Below are 21,913 nucleotides of genomic sequence, written 5' to 3'. Positions count from 1 at the left end.
GGAAAGGACATGACTGAAAGAAACAATTCTCTAGTGTGTCACATTCACTTTTATATAAAAAAATGCTGACTGAGGGTCCTCATTTATGTGTGTACTGCGTTTGTCCATTCACTCCCACACATATATTTAGTCTTAGGCTTCCTATACATACCTTTCAGAGAAGTGCCAGGCAATAAAATGTCACCTGTGTGCCTGTCATCAATTTGAGTTACAGTTTGAATCAGCACCATCAGAGCTCCTGTCCAACCCACAAACAGCAACAATAAAATACTCCTCTTTAATAAAACACGATGTTCTGGATCAAACTTTAACCACATATAACACAATTAACAAAATAATAATAATAATCATAAAAATAATTATACAACCAGTATTTTACTACGGTGGCCGAGAGAACTCAACACGCTCCAACTGAAGAAAACACATGTAAATAGAAAAAACCCGCAAATTAAGAAAACATCTTCATCAGTTTCACAACACACTTGTGCTCCAAATACTCACAACACAACCAAATACAGAAATGCGCTGCAAAAGTTCACAACACAACCAAATACAGAAATGCGCTGCAAACGTTCACAACACAACCAAATACAGAAATGCTCTGCAAATAGCACAGAGCACAACGGAAATGTTACCAGGGGACCCCAATAAGTGACGAACCCGGCTGGGACATGCTTATTGCTCGTGAGCATCCCTATGCCCTACCAGAGACAATTTATATAGAGACATGCCACTTCCTCAATCCTCAATACAACTATATAGGGAAAACCCGTAATGCCAAAGATGGCGGTTGTATGCACATGTCCTGCCCCTCCCGCTGAAAAGCCAATCGTCTGCTTTTAATAGTCAAGACGGAAAACATTTAAGCCTATCATCTGGTTCCACTGACGCATGCGTACATTTGAGGTTTGCGACAGCGGAAAATACGTTACTGTTTGAAAAGGCGGCAGATTTGATATGCAGTGTATGTGTGCGTTGTGTAAATATCAGACATCCCAAGTCTCCCGGAAGTTCCGGGAGTCTCACGGATATTGATAGCAGCTCCCTGATGCCCGCAAATTAGTTCAAATCTAGAGCGAGCGAGCAAGAGCTCACACATACTGTGCTTCAAAAGTAGCATGATTTTGATTGTGTAGCATGCGCGCGGCAGAGAGGCAGAGAACCCTTGCGCATGCATAGTCAAAGTATAACCTCTGGGGAAAAAGGCGTTTTAAACCTTATTTTGGGGCAAAGTCATCAAACTTTTTCAGCGATTTTTATCATAATTTACTTCTGTTTCTATACTTACAGTTTTTATGTCCTGGTGACCAGTGAAAGTGCAGTTCTGACTCTCTGCCCATTCATTTAAATAGGAGTCTGGTCTTGTTAGTCCAAAATAGCTGCCCGGAGGCGTTGCCAAGATGGCGGCCGAGTGGCATGACTTGCCTAAAAGGACTTTGGCCCTACTCCCTTCGAAGGGCAGACAGCAGAGGCCTTGAAGTGGGGACTTTGGAGTGAACAGGGCACTTGTGTGTCATTATGTAGTCGTTTGGAACGAAGTTGATGAAGGGAGCAATGAAAGACAACGTAATTTCCTCATTATGGTATAAGTAGGTCATTATTTTGTATTTTATATTAAGTAATTGCATCACGACTGCTAAAAAAGTATGTTCTATATAGTATGAGTGAGTGTAGTATGAATGTAATCTGGACGTATACATTCGCTTCATTATCATGTGACTTCACCACCATTCACAAAATACTCTCCCGTTGCCCATTTAAGAATCTCGCCGGAAGTAGTAGGTCCCCACTTTTTGCCTACTCTTTTAAGAGTACTGTTAATTATGACATAATTATTTTGTCACATACTGTTTTTGGTCTACTATATAGTAGGGAAGTATGCGATTTCGGATGCAGAAATTGTGTTCACAACAGACTTTATTTCAGATATTTAACCAAGAAGCCATTAAAAAAAAAAGACTTTAGAAATATGAAAACTGAAGTGGTAAAATGTTGAGTCTCCCATGGCCACATTGGATAGTAATGGGATTGTATGTGCACTTCAGAATCTGGGAAGAAGTACTTGGTAGTAGCTTTTATATTAGGTTTGAGGTCATCTATATTTGTACTCCTAAAAGTTGACACAATTAACTTGTGGCAGATTTACACACGTAAAGCTTAAAGTCATTCTCTTCTTAAAACCAGGTCAAAAATATTGATGATATATTCTGCATCATATGTTTGTTAGAAATGTATATGCAATACAAATTATCTGAATAAAAATGTCCTTTCTCCTTATACTACCTGCTTCCGAGTTCCGACTAGCTTTAGCAAGTAGCAATTAATGATTCAAAACTGTGACTTAAACTATAGAGGCAACTAGCTATTTAAAGAAATACGTCATCACAAGAAAACAGCACTCGTCAAATATTTTCATGGGGTCTTTAGGATCAGGTGTCCTGTCCTTACTAATGGAATACCGTTAGTGATCATTAGCTGGCTGAAGGTGTATGTGTCAAATGTAAGTGCAGAGTTTTTAGAGGTCAAACTAGCAAGGGCAGAGTTTAAAGATAGGCGAACATAAACAAGCTGTAACTCATCAGAAGATTCAGTTGCTGTGCCCTGAAGATTTATCTAGGTCACGCTGAAGGTAAAGATACCTGATATGCAACCAAAGCTAAACGTATATAGAACACCAACGCCATACTGATGTCTGACATAATTAAGATGTAAATAAAATCAGCTATACTGATGGTCACTATTTCTTCGAGAGGTTTGGGTGGCTCGGTAATACAGGGGAACTGCACTTCTAATCCATGTTTGTGTTGCTTGCGTCCTCTAGAGCGCAATTGGCCACGCTCTAATTTTAGAGGAAACAGGAGGGAGGAAATCAGATGAGTGGGATGAACAGGGAGATGGAAATCTGGAAGGAGGTTAAAAGGAAAATGACATGTCTTTCTATGTGACAGTAAAAGAAAGAAACAAGGTATGAAGGAAGGTGGTTAATATTTATTCTTTATATCAAATTTGCAGTCATCCAAGTCAGAAGAAAGGTTGTGTTCACTCAATGATTGGCACGTTCTGTAATTCATCAAGAGAGCATGCCAAACATCCGAAACGGATGGATGGAAATAGGCAATAGAATAGGCTTCAGCATGGATGTCACTTCACATATATGACAAATACTGAAGTGCATGGATATATGCAAATGCACAAAAAAAAGGTTAAGGATAAGAATCAGTGCATACAAAGATCTGCACCACTCTTTATTTATGGTTATGCATTAATATCATTTATTAAAATGCATGTGTACGTTAAGACCTTTCAAGTCAAAAATTATAGAAGTGTACACCTAAGAGCATATATAAAGATGATCAATAAGGAGTGACTGACTAACAAGTTTATATATATAAATTATACATGTAGCCCGGTTCCCCGAGAAGCGAATAAGAAACTGCGCCATGTCGTTAACGCTATAGGAACGTTTGAGCTGGTGTCTGATGCACTTGCGTACACATGCTAATCTGATTGGCCGAACGTGAGGACGCAGTGATGCAGCGTACTGCGTCACTGAAACTATAAATAGACATCTGAAATCAGCGTCATTAGATTCTTATTGTCTGTAGAAGGTGTACTGGCATGACCAGGGCATGGAAATGTGCCACAGTGTCTCATTCCCTTCTCAAGGAAACTATGTTACATACGTAACTTGAGACGTTTCCCTTTGGGAGTGGAACTTCATCATGGCACTGAACATTAAATACCAACGCTGCCACGCCATGGGATAGTACCTGCCTAACAAGGGTGTGTATCTGCACGGACAGTTTTTGAGCGTAGACTAAGTCCTGAATACCTGAAGGACCCTAGGGTTAAATCCGCATCTAGAACCTGATGAATTTGTGTGGAGAGGACCAACTTGCCGCAACACACAGACATCTTGTAAGGGTGCACTCCTAGTAAGAGCTTTGGAAGGCACAACACTCCTAGTGGAGTGGTCCCTAACACTCCTAAAGGAGTGGGCCAGAGAGATTAGTTCCTTGAATGTCGCCGATTGTCGCTTGCCCTTCTGGTATCTGTCCACGATGGTATTAATTGCACCACCAAACAAGTCAGAAGGTAAAATAGATGCATTTAGGAGAAATGCTTTATCCCTCTCCTTAATCCATGTGAGGTTAAGCCACAGTTGCCGCTCCGTTACAACCATAGGAGCCATCGAACGACCAATGTCACGGACTGTCTGCTTGGTTGCACAGAGGGTAAGATCTGTGGCCCAAGGGAGCTCCTTTACCACCTCAGGGACTTATCGCTATAATCCTAGTCTTTGAGCAGGTCAGCCTGGTACGCCTGCAGAACTGACCTGCTGCCTAACCCACAAGACTAGACGTTACCGTACAGGGCTTCGAGGGTAAGGACTCCACCTTCCGCATCGTCCTGTACCCAGGGCCAAGGAAAGACAATCCAGCACTCTGAGCAAATTAGGAATATGCCGCCCCCTACATTCAAAGTTTTTAGAGAAAAAAATTCCAATTTATCACATATTGACCCCTACTGTTGACTTAAGACAGTTGTAATGAATTAATACAGTTTACTCACCAGTTAAAAGAGGATATTTCTTGCTTTGGCTGCTGCAAACTCTTCAATTATCTTGGAGTAATCCAATTTGCGACAGATCTTTGGTTACATGGACAGCTTTTGTTTCAATCGGACAGATTTCATTCCGATTGATGAATCTGAACATAGTGTTTACATGAACACTAAATAAAGTGATCGGGATGTGCACGCGTTTACATGTCACAAGCTTCAAATCAGAATAGATTTGTTGACATGCGCACACTGCACAAATATACAGTTTCCCAGTGTTTGCGTAAAATAAATATTCTCCTACACTGGTTCTATATTTGTTTTAAACACTAGACTTATAATCTGTCTTTCTCTGGTCATAATTTGGAGACAATGAGCATATGGACCATTTTGCCGTGCTGCTTATATTTATCATGCCGTAAAAAGGCCCCTCACCGCTCCCTAAACCAGTCGTCTGTGGACGAGATTCCGAAACAAGGACTGGTGGGACGTTGTCCTGCTCCATTTCACAGACGCTGAGTGAAAGGATAATTTTAGAATGTACGAGATACTCATTTATATGCCACTTTATTCAACAGGAAGAACAGCTTGTTCCGTGTATTGAGCTATTCCACGTCATTGCATATGCGCAGTCCTTTCTGTTTCGATTTTCAATCCGATCAAGTGTTAACATCTCCTCTCGATCGGATTAGAAAAGGAATAAACCACCCCTTTCAATGCAATCGAAATTTCATTTGGATCGATTAAGGTGTTTAAATGGATCATTTATTTGGTTGCATTTAACCGATCGCAGATAGTTCTTCACAAGTTTGAGACGCTCGTGTTCATCGTGGTGTGGTGCCCTCTAGTGTCTGGCGCCCTGGGCAATTTCCCAGTGTTATTTCACTCTCGGTCCATGCTAAGATTCATTATACTTGTATCTGTGAAATATTGAGTCATTGCATGCATAATATCCCTAAAAGTAGTATTTAGTGAGTACTTAGAGAGTACTATTAGCCTAATTTGATGACTCTAGATGTTACAATGTATGCATAACATGACTATAAGTAATACAATGCTTATGTTCTTCTGTGCATAGGCTATAACATTGTTATTTTGAATATGTGATCATTTAAATATTGTTATTTCTGTTTAATTTAGAACCACTACTGTTTAAATGTGGCTGCAAACTACCACCCATTAAAGAGATATACGTCTCTAACCGGACGTCTTGTGACTGCTCACTTTCCACCAGAACCTAACGTAGTCTTCATTACAACATGAGTAACAACCTCGAGCAGCTCCTTGAACGTGGCAGATTGAGGGAGCTGCTCTGCCGAAGCACCTGCCTGCCTGTCTGCATTCTCAAGGACTCAAGGACCTTGCATGCTCCTCATCCAACACATTTCATGTGAGTCACCTCCCGTAATATAGCGTGGGCATCTCCTAAACTTTAGACTTGACATTTTTCTAATTCCAGTCTAATGACAAACCACACAAACAATTTTTCAATGCAAACAAAACAACGCACGCTCAGCAAACATGCGGCTTCTGAAGACAAAGAAGCTGATAATGTGCATTTCAGACATCTATTTATGGTTTCAGTGACATACTGCACGGTGTCGCTACGTTCCACATTCAGCCAATCAGATAGTTGTGTTTAGACGCATGCTTCAGACACTGGCTCACGTGGAAGTGTTCCCATATTGTCAATGCCATGACACACCATCGAAAGTTCCAGCATAGTCTATCTTCATCAAATTAATCATCTTCATCAAATTAATCAGTGAACCAAAACAAGAACTGATAATAATGTTAATAACAGAACTTAAAAAGACATTCATTAATTTGAAAAACTTTCCTAGTTTTGCAAGAGGGGAGAAAAACACAGAGAGGCAAATTATGTTGAAAAATACCCATATATCTTCATCAATGTTAGATGCCACTGTCGAGCTTCAAAAACTTTAAACCGTCTGTAACCTCCAAATAATTAAAATAAATATGTATTATTTTGTTTTATAAAAAGGTCACATTAATAAATTTAAATGAAAACGCTCAAAGTAATTTTTAAACCAATGCATTCCTAGTTCGGATTGTTGCATAATCCAGCCCAACTCAGTAGCAAAGCTATTTCTATCATGCACCAGAGGCAGCCAACAATGAAAGATTCTCATTAATATGATCTGCTTTCCTCTAATACTTTCAATAACTGATTCTAGATCAGCATCAGTGTCAGCGTTCACAATGGGAAGCAGCAGGGGCAGTAGCAGTAGATGTTGGGGCTTTTAATTAATGCTTTTGATTTGAGTTCATCTCTTGCTGTCATCAACCGACCACCTCCAGATGAAAAGGGCTGGTCAAAACCGGAGATGAATCAACTGGGCTTTTCATTGGCACTGTCAGCTGCCAGACTGATATAACAGAATATTTGATTTTCAATATGGCTGGAAGCACCATCATGTAACTGAAGTTCCTCCTGTAACACTAAACTGCCCTCTGTCTGTGAATTTGACAACATATTTTTACAGTTTAAGCTGGTATGTATCTTTTTCTCATTTTTAATTTCTCAGTATTTGCTTCTGCAAATCAGCCATAACATATAAAGTTCCTGTAAATAATCATCACTTTATTTATGAATTATTGACAATGCTGCAGTTTTGTCCACTTCTCAAAAAGAAAAAAGGAAAGAAAAAGCGAGCGATCATGCTGTTTTTCAAATATGCAATGTGAGATTCCATGTTTGCTTCACGTCAAATGGACTTCTGTTAATAAATAATCAGTGTCGACCGGCAGCAGAATCAGTTCAATGATGTATCTCAAGCAGCTTTGTTGTGGATTTCAAGTGGTTCTCTTATTTCCTTCACCATAGGTACAAAAAATAACTGGGAGGCATGAAAGCTGATTTCCACATTACGAAGGAGAAAGGTGTGTTTTGGGTATGTACTTTGCCAAGACTTGGTCAAAGCTTGCCAATGTCTGTAGAAACTTAGTTTTATAATAGTAAATTAGTTTCATTTCTGTTACCTACATTTGTAAAGTTACAATTCATTTCACTTTGCCTCTGGATAACCAATCATGCCAATTAAGGCATTTACATCACAATTATATTTGAGCAAAATTCCAAAATTATAGTCATAGATTAGTCCTAGATTTTATATATTATAATATGATCTTCAGAAAAGGTTAAATGACACAGTATCCAAGGAAATATTCAAGGCCTCCTTCACTAAACAGCCCCTCCAAAGCTAATCAAAATATACAGCATCAATTGTTATGCTATATTATATTTTTGTCATATAGAACATATTATATAATTTACAAACAAACTAATAAAAGGTATAGTTCAACAAAAACAACAAAAAAAGAAATATTGCACATGAGTTTTACACAAAAGATTCTTGAGCTGTTCTGTTATATGAACTAATATGTATTCGTTTTTTAGGCCCAATAATCACTGAACAATTCCATCCTAATGGTACATATAATCTGCGAAAATATGTGGGTCACCTCCTGTTACATTTCCAGCAGCATACTGTCCATTGCAACTCATCTATAATCACATTGCCAATCATCATGTGTGTGTGTGTGTGTGTGTGTGCAGTTCATGAATCCTTTTTTCCCAGATTCACCAGGATGCATGGGAGCACTGTTGTTATCTATTCCACATTATCAGTAGGATTCAGTGCAATATGAGAAGTACACTTCAGCCTCCACACCACTAGATGTCACTGTTCTTCTTAGGTAGGCACTTTTTCCATGGACTGGATGGAAGAGCAAGGACCAAGAACAAGACGCCAGCAACAACATCCAGAGCCCCTGCACAGCCCACACACGTCACTGACCATGACATTTCATGGCGTAGAGGTATGGATTGGTCACTTGCTAAGAATAAAAGCACTGATTGGTGGAAAATTATGAGGCAGAGGAAGATTAAGACACCTGTTGAGAGACAGAGGGGGAAATTCAGATGTGTGAGAGCTTATGTTTCTTGGCTTTTATCAGGAATTTGGAATTGCCTTGCCTTTTCTGAACGACCCTACAGCATGTGCGTTAGCATATATTGTTGGCTAGTTCTGCTCTTGCTCTTAATGTTACTTTCTCCAAAGCTATCTCTGTTATATTTGTTGTAATTTTGAACTTTTTTGGCCAAACAGTTTCTTAAAAAAAATAAAAAAAAAATAAAAGTTTTCTTCCAATACCACAATGCTCTTTAAATTTGTTTGGATGCTGACATGCTGCATCCATTTAGCTTAAATATCTGATAAGGAAACACAGTGAAGTGAACCAACTGAACAATTTGTTACAGAATCAATGGTGAAATATGTATCATGAAGAAATGACACCGTTTTCATCTAAAACAAAACATTTGTATGTTTTTTGGCTATTCATTTACACAACAACTTTTGAAAATGGGTTTCAAAGTACAAGTTTTAAAGATACCATTATTGTCTCCATGTAAACTCCAAAAACGCAAATTTGTGAAAACGGTGACGTCATCCATCTATAGGCGTGTAGTTCCCTTTCAAGGGAACTCGAGCTGCGTCAAACGCTGTGGGAACGCTCCTGCGTTGTGCGTCATGAAGCACGTATGGAATCAGCCCAATGGAGAGATGGAACGTCATAGGCGGGTGACGTCATCGACCAGGAAACTATAAAGCACCCCATAAACACAAGCGCAACAGCTTTCTGTGCCTTCAGTCGCGCTATATGTGAATCTGTCCCTGTGTGAATATTGTCTGTCTTTACATACTCTGCACCACACAAACAATTTATATATATATAGTATATATATATATATATATATATATATATATATATATATATATATATATTAAGAGAGATATGGCGAACGAACAGCAGTTTAGGAAGTGTGTCCCCCCCTGCTCGCGTTATTTTACGAGTGGGGATACACACGTTCTTTGTGTTGTTTGTTTGGGAGTGCAGCATGCCCAGTCAGCTCTCGAGGGAGCTGATTGTGAGCATTGCGAGCGTCTGCCGTTAAGGACGCTCCGCTCCTGCCGGGCGCTCTTCGAGGAGAGCGGTTCGGTGCGCGCTCCCCGCGGTTAGGGTCCCGCTCTTGCCGAGGCAGAGCGACGACGCGTATCGTGGGGATCGCAGATGGATCTCTCAGCGGGGTTAGAGACGGGCTCTGCCTTATCTCTCCCTTCACCTGTGAGATCCAGTGCCTCAGTCCCGTGTTCGGAAGCACGCGCTGCGGTTTCTTCCGCTCGGGCTGAGGCACCAGTTATAAATGAGGGAGATATGGAGGATTCGCCACCTTACACTCCCGAAAGTGATGAGCTAGTGGAGGTATTAACAAGAGCTGTAGAAAAACTCAGCATTGTATGGCCAGTGACTAGACAGGAGTCTGTTTCTAAATCAAAATTAGATGAGAGATTTTTGCCGTCACGAGTGCAACCTCCACGCCGGTGCTTGCCGTTTTTTCCCGATCTCCACACTGAGGTGTCGAAATCGTGGAAAAAGCCGGTGTCATATAGAGTGTTTAGTCCCCAGACTTCAACATATTCTAATATTGTGGGGGCAAAATCATATGGTTATTCGGCTATGCCTCGCGTGATAGAGACGCTTGCGAGTTTTCTCTCCCTCGAGGCTGCGTCATCTGTTAAGGCACCGGCATTACCCACCAAGCCTCTTAGAAATATTTCGGTTTTTGTGGGTAAAGCGTATTCGGCGGCGGGTCAGGCTGCGTCATGTCTGCATACTATGTCTATTATGCAGGCATACCAGGCTGACCTGCTGAGGGACGTGAGTGAGAGTGAGGAGGTCAGTGCTGACGTGGTTCGCGAACTGCGTCAGGCTGCTGATTTATCCCTGCGCACAACCAGAGAGTCGGCCAAGCTAGTGGGTCGATCTATGGCAGCTCTGGTGGCCGCAGAAAGACATCTGTGGTTAAATCAGACAAATATAAAAGAAAAAGAAAAAGCTTTCCTTTTAGACACTCCTCTCTCCCCCCTGGGTTTATTTGGCGATGATGTAAATTCTGTCATCGATAAATTCCAGGAGAAGGAAAAGCAAACAACAGCTTTTAAGAAATTTCTCCCTTTAAAAATTCATGTCCCTGGGGCTGCTGGGCGGGAGCAGCCCCGGCCATCTGCGAGCTCATCATATAGGGCGCTGAAGCAGAGTGTCGCATCTCGTGCTCCCCCTGCTGGACAGTGGGCTCAGCCGCGGCACTCTCAGCCGAAATCTCCCAGTAATAGAACTAATCTGAGGACAGTTATATTAGCTAAGAAGGCTAAGAAGAAGTCCTGGCGCCACGGCGCGCAGGACACTGAGGGTGGTCCCCACCGAGGCGGAAAGGTGTTCACCTCTTTCTACGGTGCCCATTCTTCCTCGTTGCCCTCAGGGGCCCGTTCTGCCAACCCCGCCTTCATGCCGGGGCGCAGACGGTCCCAGCGAGCGATTTCCCGAGGGTCGCTCGCTCCCTCTGAGGAGGGTTTCACAGCGGTTAGACCAGTTGTTCCCTGCCGGTGTGCCGTTACAGGGCGCTGCGTTTGCTGCTCAAGTTACACCAGAGGCCAGTCTCGAGAGACTGGTACCCTTAGTAGAATTTCTGGCAGAGTGGAAAAGCCTTCCAAAAATATCTCATTGGGTCCTGCAGACAATAGAAAGGGATTATGTTATCCAATTCAGGTGTTGTCCACCAAGATTCAGAGGGGTTCTGCCTACAGTGGTGGGCCCCGAGCAGGCTCTGGTTATGGAACAAGAGGTGAAAGCACTCCTTCAAAAGGAGGCTATAGAACGGGTTCCTCCTCCCAGTGTGGAGCCAGGCTATTACAGCCGATATTTCATCGTTCCAAAATAGGATGGGGGGTTGCGTCCAATTTTAGACCTGCGCCTATTGAATCGCTCGGTAGGGAAGCCAAAATTCAAGATGCTCTCTATCAAGCAGATCGTGTCACAAATCAGATCCGAGGACTGGTCTGTCACGATAGATGGGGCGGCAGTGGCTCAGTGGTTCATGTAGGTTATCTACAAACCGGAAGGTTGGTGGTTCAATCCCCGGTTCCACCTGACCAAGTGTCGAGGTGTCCATGAGCAAGACACCTAACCCCAACTGCTCCTGACTAGCTGGGTGGCGCCTTGCATGGCTGACACCGCCGTCGGTGTATGAATGTGTGTATGAATGGGTGAATGTGAGGCAACTATGTAAAGCGCTTTGGTGGCCATTCGGTCTGTGAAAGCGCTATATAAATGCAGTCCATTTAGATCTAAGGGACGCGTACTTCCACATTTCCATCCTTCCACAACACAGGAAGTTCCTGAGATTCGCCTTCGGGGGCGAGGTGTACCAGCACAGGGTTCTTCCGTTTGGCCTAGCTTTATCTCCCCGCACTTTCACGAAATGCATGGACGCAGCACTAGTGCCCCTGAGGCTTCAGGGTGTTCGTGTCCTCAATTACATCAACGATTGGTTGATTTTAGCTCAGACAGAGCAGATGGCGGTTCGACATTGAGATGTCGTTCTCGTTCATATCAGGAAGTTGGGGTTGAGGCTGAACGCAAAGAAAAGTGTATTATCTCCTCAGAAGACCACTTTTCTGGGTGTCGTTTGGGTTTCGGTTTCAATGCAGGCGCGACTCGCTCCGACCCGGATCGTTTCGATTCTCTCAGCTGTGAAACAAGTAAAGCTAGGCCAGCTGCTTACTGTAAAACAGTTTTAGAGACTGTTGGGTCTGATGGCAGCAGCGTCCGACGTTATACCTTGCGGCCTGTTGTACATGAGATCGCTACAGTGGTGGCTCAAGACCAAGGGATTCTCCCCGAGGGGAAATCCGCTCCGCACGGTCAAAGTCACGCGGCGCTGCCTTCGTGCTCTGGTCATGTGGAAAGAAACTTGGTTCCTATTCAAAGGGCCTGTGTTGGGGGCTCTTTGTCGTCGTGTAACGCTAACGACGGATGCTTCCCTCACAGGGTGGGGGGCGGTCACGAGTGGTCGTCCAGCCCAAGGGCTGTCGTAGGACCATCATCTATCACGGCGTATAAATTGTCTAGAGATGTTGGCGGTGTTCCAGGCTCTGAAACACTTCCTAGCAGACCTGATAGGTCATCATGTGTTAGTTCAGTCAGACAACACGTCGGTGGTCTCTTATATAAATCATCAGGGGGGCCTGCGGTTTCGCCGGCTTTACAAGTTGGCCCGTCAGATCCTCCTGTGGTCCCAAGGGAGGTTACTATTTCTGAGAGCAATGTATCTTCCTGGGTATTTGAATGTGGTAGCAGACTCCCTGTCGAGACAGGGGCCGAGGCCGGGGGATTGGAGACTCCATCCCGAGGTGGTGGAGCTCCTTTGGTTGAGTTTCGGTCGCGCCGAGGTGGACCTATTCGCTTCCAAGGAGACCACGCATTGTCATCTGTGGTTTTCCATCAGCCATCCAGCCCCTCTCGTACGAGGGTGCCGGCCTGGGATCTGGCCATCGTATTAGAAGGTCTTTCCCTAGCTCCTCTTGAACCTATCGAAGAAGTTCCTGAGAAGTTTCTCACGTTTAAGACTACCTTTCTTCTTGCTATCTAAAGAGAATCGGAGATTTGCAGGCTCTGTCGGTTTCACCCTCGTGCCTGGAATTTTCGCCTGGCATGGTTAAGGCTTTTCTGCATCCTAGACCAGGTTACGTTCCCAAGGTCCCTACTAATGTTGTTAGACCTACAGTTCTGCAGGCCTTTTGTCCTCCTCCATTTCTGTCGTCTGACCAGGAGAAACTTAATTTACTCTGCCCTGTTAGGGCGTTAGACGCCTATGTCCACAGAACTGCCCTGTGGAGGAAGTCAGAACAACTATTTGTGTGCTTTGGGCCACCCAAGAAGGGGTGTCCCGCGTCTAAACAGAGAATGAGCAAGTGGGTGGTCGAGGCTATCTCACTTGCCTATGAGTCGGCTGGTCAGCCTTCACCTTTGGCTATACGAGCCCACTCTACCAGGAGTATGGCGGCTTCTAAAGCCTTACTGTCAGGAGTTTCCCTCAGTGACGTTTGTGATGCGGTTGGATGGTCTTCACCGAATACTTTCATTAAGTTCTACGACCTAGACTTAAGTTCTACCCCTGGGGCACAGGTGCTCTCGTCCTCTGTGCGCTAGTTCTCACATGGCGGTCACTTGGTCCTATGGCGACGTGGGTATTAGCGTTCCCACAGCGTTTGACGCAGCTCGAGTTCCCTTGAAAGGGAACGTCTCGGTTACGTATGTAACCCTACTTCCCTGATAGGGAACGAGACGCTGCGTCATTCCACCATACTCCCGGCATTCCCGCTAGCGCTTCCTTCAGGCCTATCAGAAGCTGTTGCGCTTGTGTTTATGGGGTGCTTTATTGTTTCCTGGTCGATGACGTCACCCGCCTATGACGTTCCATCTCTCCATTGGGCTGATTCCATACGTGCTTCATGACGCACAATGCAGGGGCGTTCCCACAGCTTTTGACGCAGCGTCTCGTTCCCTATCAGGGAACTAGGGTTACATACGTAACCGAGACGTTTTTCTTTCACAACGTGACCTCGCCAACTATTTGCTAGTCTCGAGTAGCCAGACCTTCTGCCATCAGTCTGACAGTTGGACTCCATTGCAGCTTTCATTGGCAGCTTCCGTCTGACAGACATGTAAAGCAACCAATAACAGTTCTTTTTGTTCCGCATCATGTTTAGGGGTGTGGAAATGTAAAGTATGACCCTATTATTGTATGTCCCTACAAGAACAGACCAGCAAGCATCTAATAAATTTTTCATTCAAGAACGTTGTGCAAGTTTACTGTGAAAATGGAGCCGTGAACTTCACATCCTTTTGAATAACCATCGTTTAGTTGATCCTTGTAGGCTCTCATTGTCACAGTTGTAAACACGACAGCTTTCTTATTCCGTAAGGGGGTTTGCCGTCATGACAGGTTTGTTTCCAGGCAGACCGTTAAAGAACGCGGCACACACGTCTCCCGGAAATCCTGTAGAATTCAACCAATCAGATAACGACTTTTAAACTCCTGTTTTTCCAGTTAAGTGTGCCATATGCATCAGACATTCAGCCAATGGTCTGTGGGTGTGATGTCTGAGGCTGATACTAACTACTTGCCAACATACTGCCAGCTTGCATAATACAGCGTTTTTAGTCGTTTTTGCAGATCTGTGTGAAAGGGGATCGTTTTGACAATAATGTTGTCTGTACGCGAAGAATACAAAAGAAAAACTAAGTTTTTAGTGCATCATTGTCATGTAAACATATCCTCTGATCATACAGTATGTTTCTTTAGCTCAATTGGTGAAGTATGGTATCAGCAACGCCAAGGTTACTAGTTTGATTCCCAGGAAATACACATAATTGGCTAAATGTATACCTTAAATGCACTGAAAGTTATTTTTGATAAAAGCATCAGGTAAAAAGCACGTGTACTATGTAGTTAAAAGATGTTAGCCAATAGAATAATAATGTTACCTGACAGTATGAAGCAAGCTGCGGCTGGCTTCAAGAAGAACTGAACACCTTTGCTTACTGCCATGATAATGCACATAGCTCCCATCACCATCATGAAAAGACTAATGATAGCTAACATAGCCGATGCTACTGTCAGATCTGAAGAGGGAAAAAGGTTTTAATCAGCAATGATATGATGGCCTAATGCACACATCTGCTGAGCTGAATTAACAGACAGAAAATGATTTGATTTAAAGGTGCAATCTATATGGTTTATAGGTGGTTTATCATCATGGTTAGATGTTTGGCTGAGGTTTTTCGTGTGGCTGTCAATTTCAAGACACTGTTGTACTTGTAGTGATCAATTTAAAAAAAAAATCTTAAAAATTAATAATCATTAACCCTTTTAATTAGCACAATATTGCCTTTAAATGATGCAGATGTTCTTATAAAATTGGGTAACAGTTTACAATAAGGTTCCATTAGTTAATGCATTAACTAACATTAACAATGAGCAATACATTTGTTAAAGTATTTATTTATCTTTGTTAATGTTAGTTAATAAAAATACTTCTGTTATGTAAGCTCATGTCCACTTTATAATATTTACAGATACAGCTTTTGAATTTAAGAATGGATTAGTAAATGTTGAAATTAACACTAAGAATAATCATTTCATTCATGTTAACTAATGTAGTTAACTATTGTTAACAAATGAAACCTTATTGAAAAGTGTTAGGCTACTGTTGGAAAAGTAATGTTTCATTCATATCCTTCATTTTATTCATATTATTATTCATGCTATTTTTCGTTGCTCATACAACATTTAAGTATCATATTTTGGTTAAAAATGTATAAATGGGGTCAGCACTCAGTGACGACACAAAGACACATTAGTGCTAAGGGATATAAAGACAAAGAGGGGGATGTGCGATGACTCACCCTTTCCTGGCGTTTTCTGAAATAGGACAATGTTTTCTCCAGTGGTGTAGAACTTAAAGAAGATGCAATTGGATTCTAAAATGGGATCCAGAAAGGAGATGTTATTCTAACGGATTATTCATAATGCTTTCACTCCCGTTGAGACATTATGGGACATTTTCTCTTACCTCCCTGTAAGTGCGAAGACCCACAGAACTCATGCTTTGGGTCCATATCTGACACCCAGAACGTCTTAGTACAGCATTTCCATAAGCCATAATGTGCTACCAGACAAGTCTGATTGTTGTAGAAGCTCTTGGATGGTGTAAGTTCCACCCAGAACTCTGTGCCCACCCCGAGCACAGTGAGCATAATGCCGGTTACAGCCAAGAATAACGTCAGCTTGATTTTGCCCTCTTGGCTTTCACTGATTCCATCTCCAGAAGTGGGGTGTGTTCTATGTCGCCGTTTGTGTCCGCCACCCCGTGATCCCAAAAACCCTTCCAGCGCAACGGGAGGTTGGTGTAACCCAGCAGATGCATTCCCTGTCCTTACCTCTTCATCCTGCACGATGAACGTGGACCACATGATTGATTTGCAGCTTCAGAGATCCAAATAAGTGACAGAGAGGCAGCAGCTTATTTTGAAAGGACATTTAAGTCTTCTTAGATGAGTGGACAAACAAAGACAGTTAGTGCTGGAGAAGTCTGAGTTAGATTGATCCAGCAAGATAAATCTAGGTCAGTCTAATGTGTTTCACATGTAGAGGTGTGGAAGGCTTTGTCAGAAGAAGATGCAGCTGAGGATGTTAATTATGGAGGCGTTAAGGCCAGATAGACAGCTGAAGGATGCTGGGAACTGCAGGCATTGCCCCTTGACACAATTGATTGCTAAGACAGCTTGAAGATGTGAATGATTTTGAAGAGGTGATGAAGTCAGGGGTTGGTCAAACTGGTTACTCTAAAAAATTAAGAATATGATTAAAACAGAAAATCAAACTTAAGCACAGTTTCATGAAATGGAAGAACGTTTTCATCATGATGACTAGACTTGAGTACCACCAGCTACCCCACGATATGCAACACATTATTTTTGTTCATACAATGGAAGCTTGTGGTAACCTAAACTATTTGGTAACCAACATTCTTCAAATGTCTTATTTTCTGTTCTGCATATATATTTATATATTCATGTTTGAGTTTCTTTGTTAATCTTCTAGTCTGTTTTTAGTTCAGCTCTCCTCTGTTCTCTCCCTGTTTGTCTCCATGGTTTCTAATTGATTGGGTTCCTCAGTTCAGGTGTGTCTATTTAGTTTCTCCCTTTTGTCTGCAGTGTATATAAACCCTCATTTTGCATTAGATCTTTGTTGCCGTATTAGTCGTGTTAGTTCACTTCAAAATGAAAATTGTCATCATTTACACACCCTCAAGTTGTTTCAAACCTGTATGAATTTCTTTCTTCTGCTGAACACAAAAGAAGATATTTAGAAGAATGTCGGTAACCAAACAGTTGGTGGACCCCATTGACTTCCATAGTATTTTTTTCCTACTATGTTAGTCAGTGGGGTACATCAACTGTCTGGTTACCCTATTCCTTTAAGTTGTTATGTAATGCTTTCTTCTATGAATCCCTTTGTTTCGTTTAGCAAATTATATTTCACAAGTTCACCCTTGCATATTATTAAGTAGAGTAAGTGTTATGCATATTTGGCCTGCTGTCTGGGGGGAGGACTCCGAGCTCTTTTATTCTCTTTCAAACCACTAGATGGAACAAAAATTCAGCTTAGCACTTTTAATAGTGCCCCTATTATGGATTTTTGAAAATGACCTTTCATGTAGTGTTTAACATAGCTCTAAGTGAATGAAAACATCCTGCAAAGTTTTAAATATGAAAGTGCAATGTATATAAAGTTATTGTCTTTCAAAAGTAAGAGTTTACTCTGAGTCAATGAAATGAATCGTTTTTCAAACGAGTCACAAGCCGTTTCGTTCTGACGTCAAGACGAAACGTTAGCATATTGCCCGCCCACTTATTGCGTGTGCAGACACCAGGGAAAACACTGCAGCTGATCCCTATGGATACTGGGACATCATGTTGAGAAGACGCTGTGACGCACATCTACAATGTGAAGGTAAAGCCAGTTTTTTTTCACTGCCCAAGGACGAGCATGTGTAGAATCAGTGGTTAAAATTCATCTTTACCACAGTAGTAATACCACAGAGTTCAATGCAGGATTCGCACGCCGCTTGCTCTTGAAAGATGGTGTTCAAAACACTTCGTTTTGAGTTTTATATTGTTTATATCCTGCTAACTGGTTAACTCACGTTATTACTGTCTTACTAAAATACTTCTGCTAATCAGTTGTGGGCCACTATTACCTAAAACTGTGTCTATTAATGATGATCGTCTGTCATTCTTACTACTTATGAAGCATGGAGCAAGATTTGTTTTACCAACGTTTATGCTACATCAGTCATTCACGCTTGAGCTCGGCTAATGTATGCACTGTTATTGATACAGTTTCCACATGTTCATCGCAATAAATTAGAAAAAATACTCTGTAAGTGAATAAGTTCAAGTAAAATAATTGGTTTGTTGGTGGACATGCACTTTTTAGAGTAAAGTTAGTGTATCACTGAGAAACGTCCTGATGGAGGTTCGGGTTGAATAACTTGTTCTTCCAGTGTTTCATCATCGGACTCGCGTTCGGATTGATATGATTAAATAGACGTCATTGTTTGTTAATGTGTTTAGTTTACGGTGTAGGAAGCCTCAGAACAAGCAGAGATGACATTGTTGTGACAATGGGCGTTTTTGTTTTCGACACACGCTGTACGGGGTAGACCAATCACAACAGACCGAGCTGTCTGGCCAATCAGAGCAGAGTAGTTCGTGGAAAGGAGGTATTTAGAGAGATTGATTCATCTAACGAGTCATTTGAGAATCATTGAAAATGTGGTAATGTGTAAATGTATATTATGAGAAAATTAAACAGCTTTTTGACCTTCGATGAATGTAAACCTGTTGTAGGAGACTACATTAGGAAACTTTAAAATAGCATAATAAGGGGCACTTTTACAATCGCTTTTGATGATGCACGTGGAAATTTGGCGGATCTGCATGCAATTGCGGACAGCAACGAAAAGTTGATTCTGCGCTAATTTGATTTAATAATTAATGTTCTTTTAAAATGTTGTAGATGTATGTAAAGCAGAAGACAATCTATAAAATGATTGACTGTTTTGAGACAAAGGTCTTGTTAATGATTTTCAGTTTTGTTCAAGGTAATTAAAGCAACAACTTTTCATTTACGGAAGAATATGTAAAAGTATGGTATTTGGGCTAAAAAGTGCATCTGCTTTTGGGGCTAAAGGCACAATAATTAACATGATAATAAATAGCTGGCTCAATTTTCCATTTATTGACGTGACATTATTAGAATTAGATGGTAAATATCTAATTAGGTTGGGTGTCCTCCTTAGAGATAATCACCGAATTTTGAAGAAAAAAAATTGCATCACGTTTTCCACAAAAATGCTAAGCAGCACAACTGTTTAACATGTTTATTTGATTTTTGATCAAATAAATGCAGCCTTGGTGAGCATAAGAATTTTAAAAACTTTTTAAGAACTTTAAACGTTTGTTAAATCAGTCATTCACGTTAGCGCTCGGCTAACGTATGCGCTGTTACTGACGCAGTTTGTTATTGACGCAGTTCCCGCATGTTCACTGCAATAAAATAGAAATATAAACATCAGTTTGTTGATGGACATACACTTGTTAATGCTGATTGACGAATTACAGCTGCAACATCTAATAATGTACGTCAAACTGAGTACCATATCACTGAGAAACGTCCTGCTCAAGTAGTCCTTGCGATGGAGGTTCGGGTTGAATAACTAGTTCTTCCTATGTTTCATCTTCGGACTCGCGCTCGGATTGATATGGTAAAATCGACGCCATCATTGCTGTCTGAGCTGAAGTTCAGTTGTGGTAATGGCATTTTGTTTCCGACAGGCGACGGGTGCTGTAAGTGGTAGACCAATCACAACAGACTGGGCCATCTGGCCAATCAGAGCAGAGTAGCTTGTGGAAAGGAGTATTTAGAGAGACTGAAAAGTAATTTGAGAATCACTGAAAAATGTAGTAATATGCAATGTATATTATGAGAAAATGAAAGTGTTTTTTTGACCTTTGATGCATGTAAACCTGTTGTAGGAGACCTCCAAAACAAAATTAGGACCCTTCAAAATAGCATAATAGGGGCAATTTAAAAAAAAAGGCTTAATTTTTTTGTGTGTAGTAACAATGTAACAAAGTTAATCTTACAATTTATTTGAATATTTTTTTTTACCATGTATTCTGCAATAAAGCTAATTTCTATGTATATAGAATGCGATATCATCTATCTATAAATATTTAATGTAGCTCTTTACTGACGTCACTAAATTAGCTTGCAGACAGTACTAACCAAAATATTTCAGATGTGAAGCACATCATATTTAAAAGAAAACCAGTACATACTACTTCCAAAAGATAGTATATATAGAGAAAAAAACATTAAACATGACTTGATGGTCAAACATTTCAGGGTATATTAGTAATACAGAAAGCACATAAGCTCCAGACTGACAAGAATTAAATGTAACTTTACAGTGTTAACAAAGCAAGGCTACTTTTACAGTGAATCACAACAGCACAAACAAGCAGCTGACCTGTCGAGTGTCGAATACGTGAAGGCTGGTTTGCAGAGGGATTTTCTCTGAGACGGAGAGAAAGTACGTAACAGGGGTTTAAAGAGGGAGGACTTCGATATGGCAGACCACTAGTTGGGGGGTGGGGGTTGTTTGCATCTGAAAAAGATCCCGCCCATGTCCGGGTATAATGATGTCAATGATTTTTTTTTAGGTTCGTTGGCACCGGGTTCTGTGTCCGTCTGTCAATTGTTACTTCATGGCTGCCCTGCTGACTGTGTCTGAGAGATTTCAGTGTGTGTCTCCATGCCAGTGTGATGGTTGTATCTCCTTGCGTGAGTACGAGTGTGAGCATTTCTTGATTCTATTTTAGAAAGCCACCTGTTAATGATATTAAAAAGCATGGCACTGAGCCCACTGAAGAGTTGAGGTTTCAGCATGTATGTCTATGGGTGTTTGTGAGGGTAATTCTGGGAAAACGAGGCCTGGAATCCTGAAGCACTGTCCGTATTTCAAGCTTTGAAGTTTACTATAAGTATTGGTTAAGAGTGTGGAAGATTTACTACTTTTACTACAGTGTCTAACAATAATTTTATTATTATTATTATATTTAATATTTCAATTATTTAGACTTAATTTAAAACATGGTTTTGGTTAATTTCACCTGTAGATCTGCTAAAACAATCCTGGTATTTTATTATTATTATTTTTTTTTTTATTATTTTTTTTTATTATTTCAACAAATTTTATTTGTTAAGGAATTATTTGTATATCATTTCAAATTGGGTGTTATATTGGTTGTAATATCATTACATTTGGGTGTTATAAAATTGGAGTCAGAGCTTCAGGTTTGCTAAAACAATAGACTACATACAGTAACTATCTGGCTAATATTCAATTGCCCATAGTAATTTTATATGATGAAAGATTATGAAGAAACTAATAAACTATTTGCAATAAGACAATGAACACATTAAAAAAGTAAAGTTTCAATTTCACCAAATGGTAATGGAGAACAGGACAACAGATTTGCTTACAAAGAATGCAAACAGAAAAGTCCTTTGATGCCACAATGCAAAATTTCACTGACAACTAGTTAAGTAGGATGGTTAAGGTTGCTATTTACAGATGCTATTTAAATTTGAGTTATGTGTATTAGACAAATTTAAAGTCCCCTTTTGATGTCATGGGGTCATGTCAAGTGAATTATGACCGTGGACGTGGACGAGGGGCGCCTACTGTACAGTGTCCTAGGTGAAATAAATACACTTACATTTGCATTTATTCATATGAGAATTTTACGTTGTGTTCCTCAAGTGAAAGTAAGATCTGTATTTGTCTTTTTT

The 21,913-nt window shown here is 41.1% G+C and overlaps 2 protein-coding genes across 2 annotated transcripts in view; one reads left to right on the top strand and one right to left on the bottom strand.

Moving 5' to 3' along the window:
• Positions 1-5,776: 5,776 nt before the first annotated feature.
• Positions 5,777-21,913, top strand: part of LOC143701703 (uncharacterized) — a 68,276-nt gene continuing 52,139 nt past the window's right edge. The window contains exon 1 of the mRNA XM_077195234.1: positions 5,777-5,950. The gene's annotated coding sequence lies outside the window, so the exon portion shown is untranslated. The remainder of the gene's footprint in view (positions 5,951-21,913) is intronic.
• cacng6a (calcium channel, voltage-dependent, gamma subunit 6a) lies at positions 7,145-20,895 on the bottom strand. The gene is made up of 5 exons (XM_077195236.1): positions 20,589-20,895; positions 16,062-16,833; positions 15,895-15,969; positions 14,974-15,111; positions 7,145-8,478 (listed from the first exon to the last, which is right to left on the bottom strand). Exons 2-5 carry the CDS (start codon positions 16,459-16,461, stop codon positions 8,258-8,260), a joined length of 834 nt encoding a protein of 277 aa, XP_077051351.1. The 5' UTR covers positions 16,462-16,833; positions 20,589-20,895; the 3' UTR covers positions 7,145-8,257.

The sequence above is a fragment of the Siphateles boraxobius genome, unplaced genomic scaffold (assembly GCF_051911475.1).
Source record: "Siphateles boraxobius isolate OS27281-9 unplaced genomic scaffold, OSU_SipBor_1 33, whole genome shotgun sequence".
Classification (NCBI taxonomy): Eukaryota; Metazoa; Chordata; class Actinopteri; order Cypriniformes; family Leuciscidae; genus Siphateles; species Siphateles boraxobius.
This window is presented reverse-complemented; position numbering and strand designations above follow the sequence as displayed.

Bases quoted from the DNA above. Each gene is read 5' to 3' on its own strand.
- cacng6a (XM_077195236.1), bottom strand. From the start codon at position 16,461: ATGTGGTCCACGTTCATCGTGCAGGATGAAGAGGTAAGGACAGGGAAT. The intron at 15,970-16,061 runs GTAAGAGAAAAT...ATCCCATTTTAG, and splicing joins GTCTTCGCACTTACAGGGAG to AATCCAATTGCATCTTCTTT. The intron at 8,479-14,973 runs GTAACATTATTA...GTCTCTCAACAG, and splicing joins AGCTTGCTTCATACTGTCAG to GTGTCTTAATCTTCCTCTGC.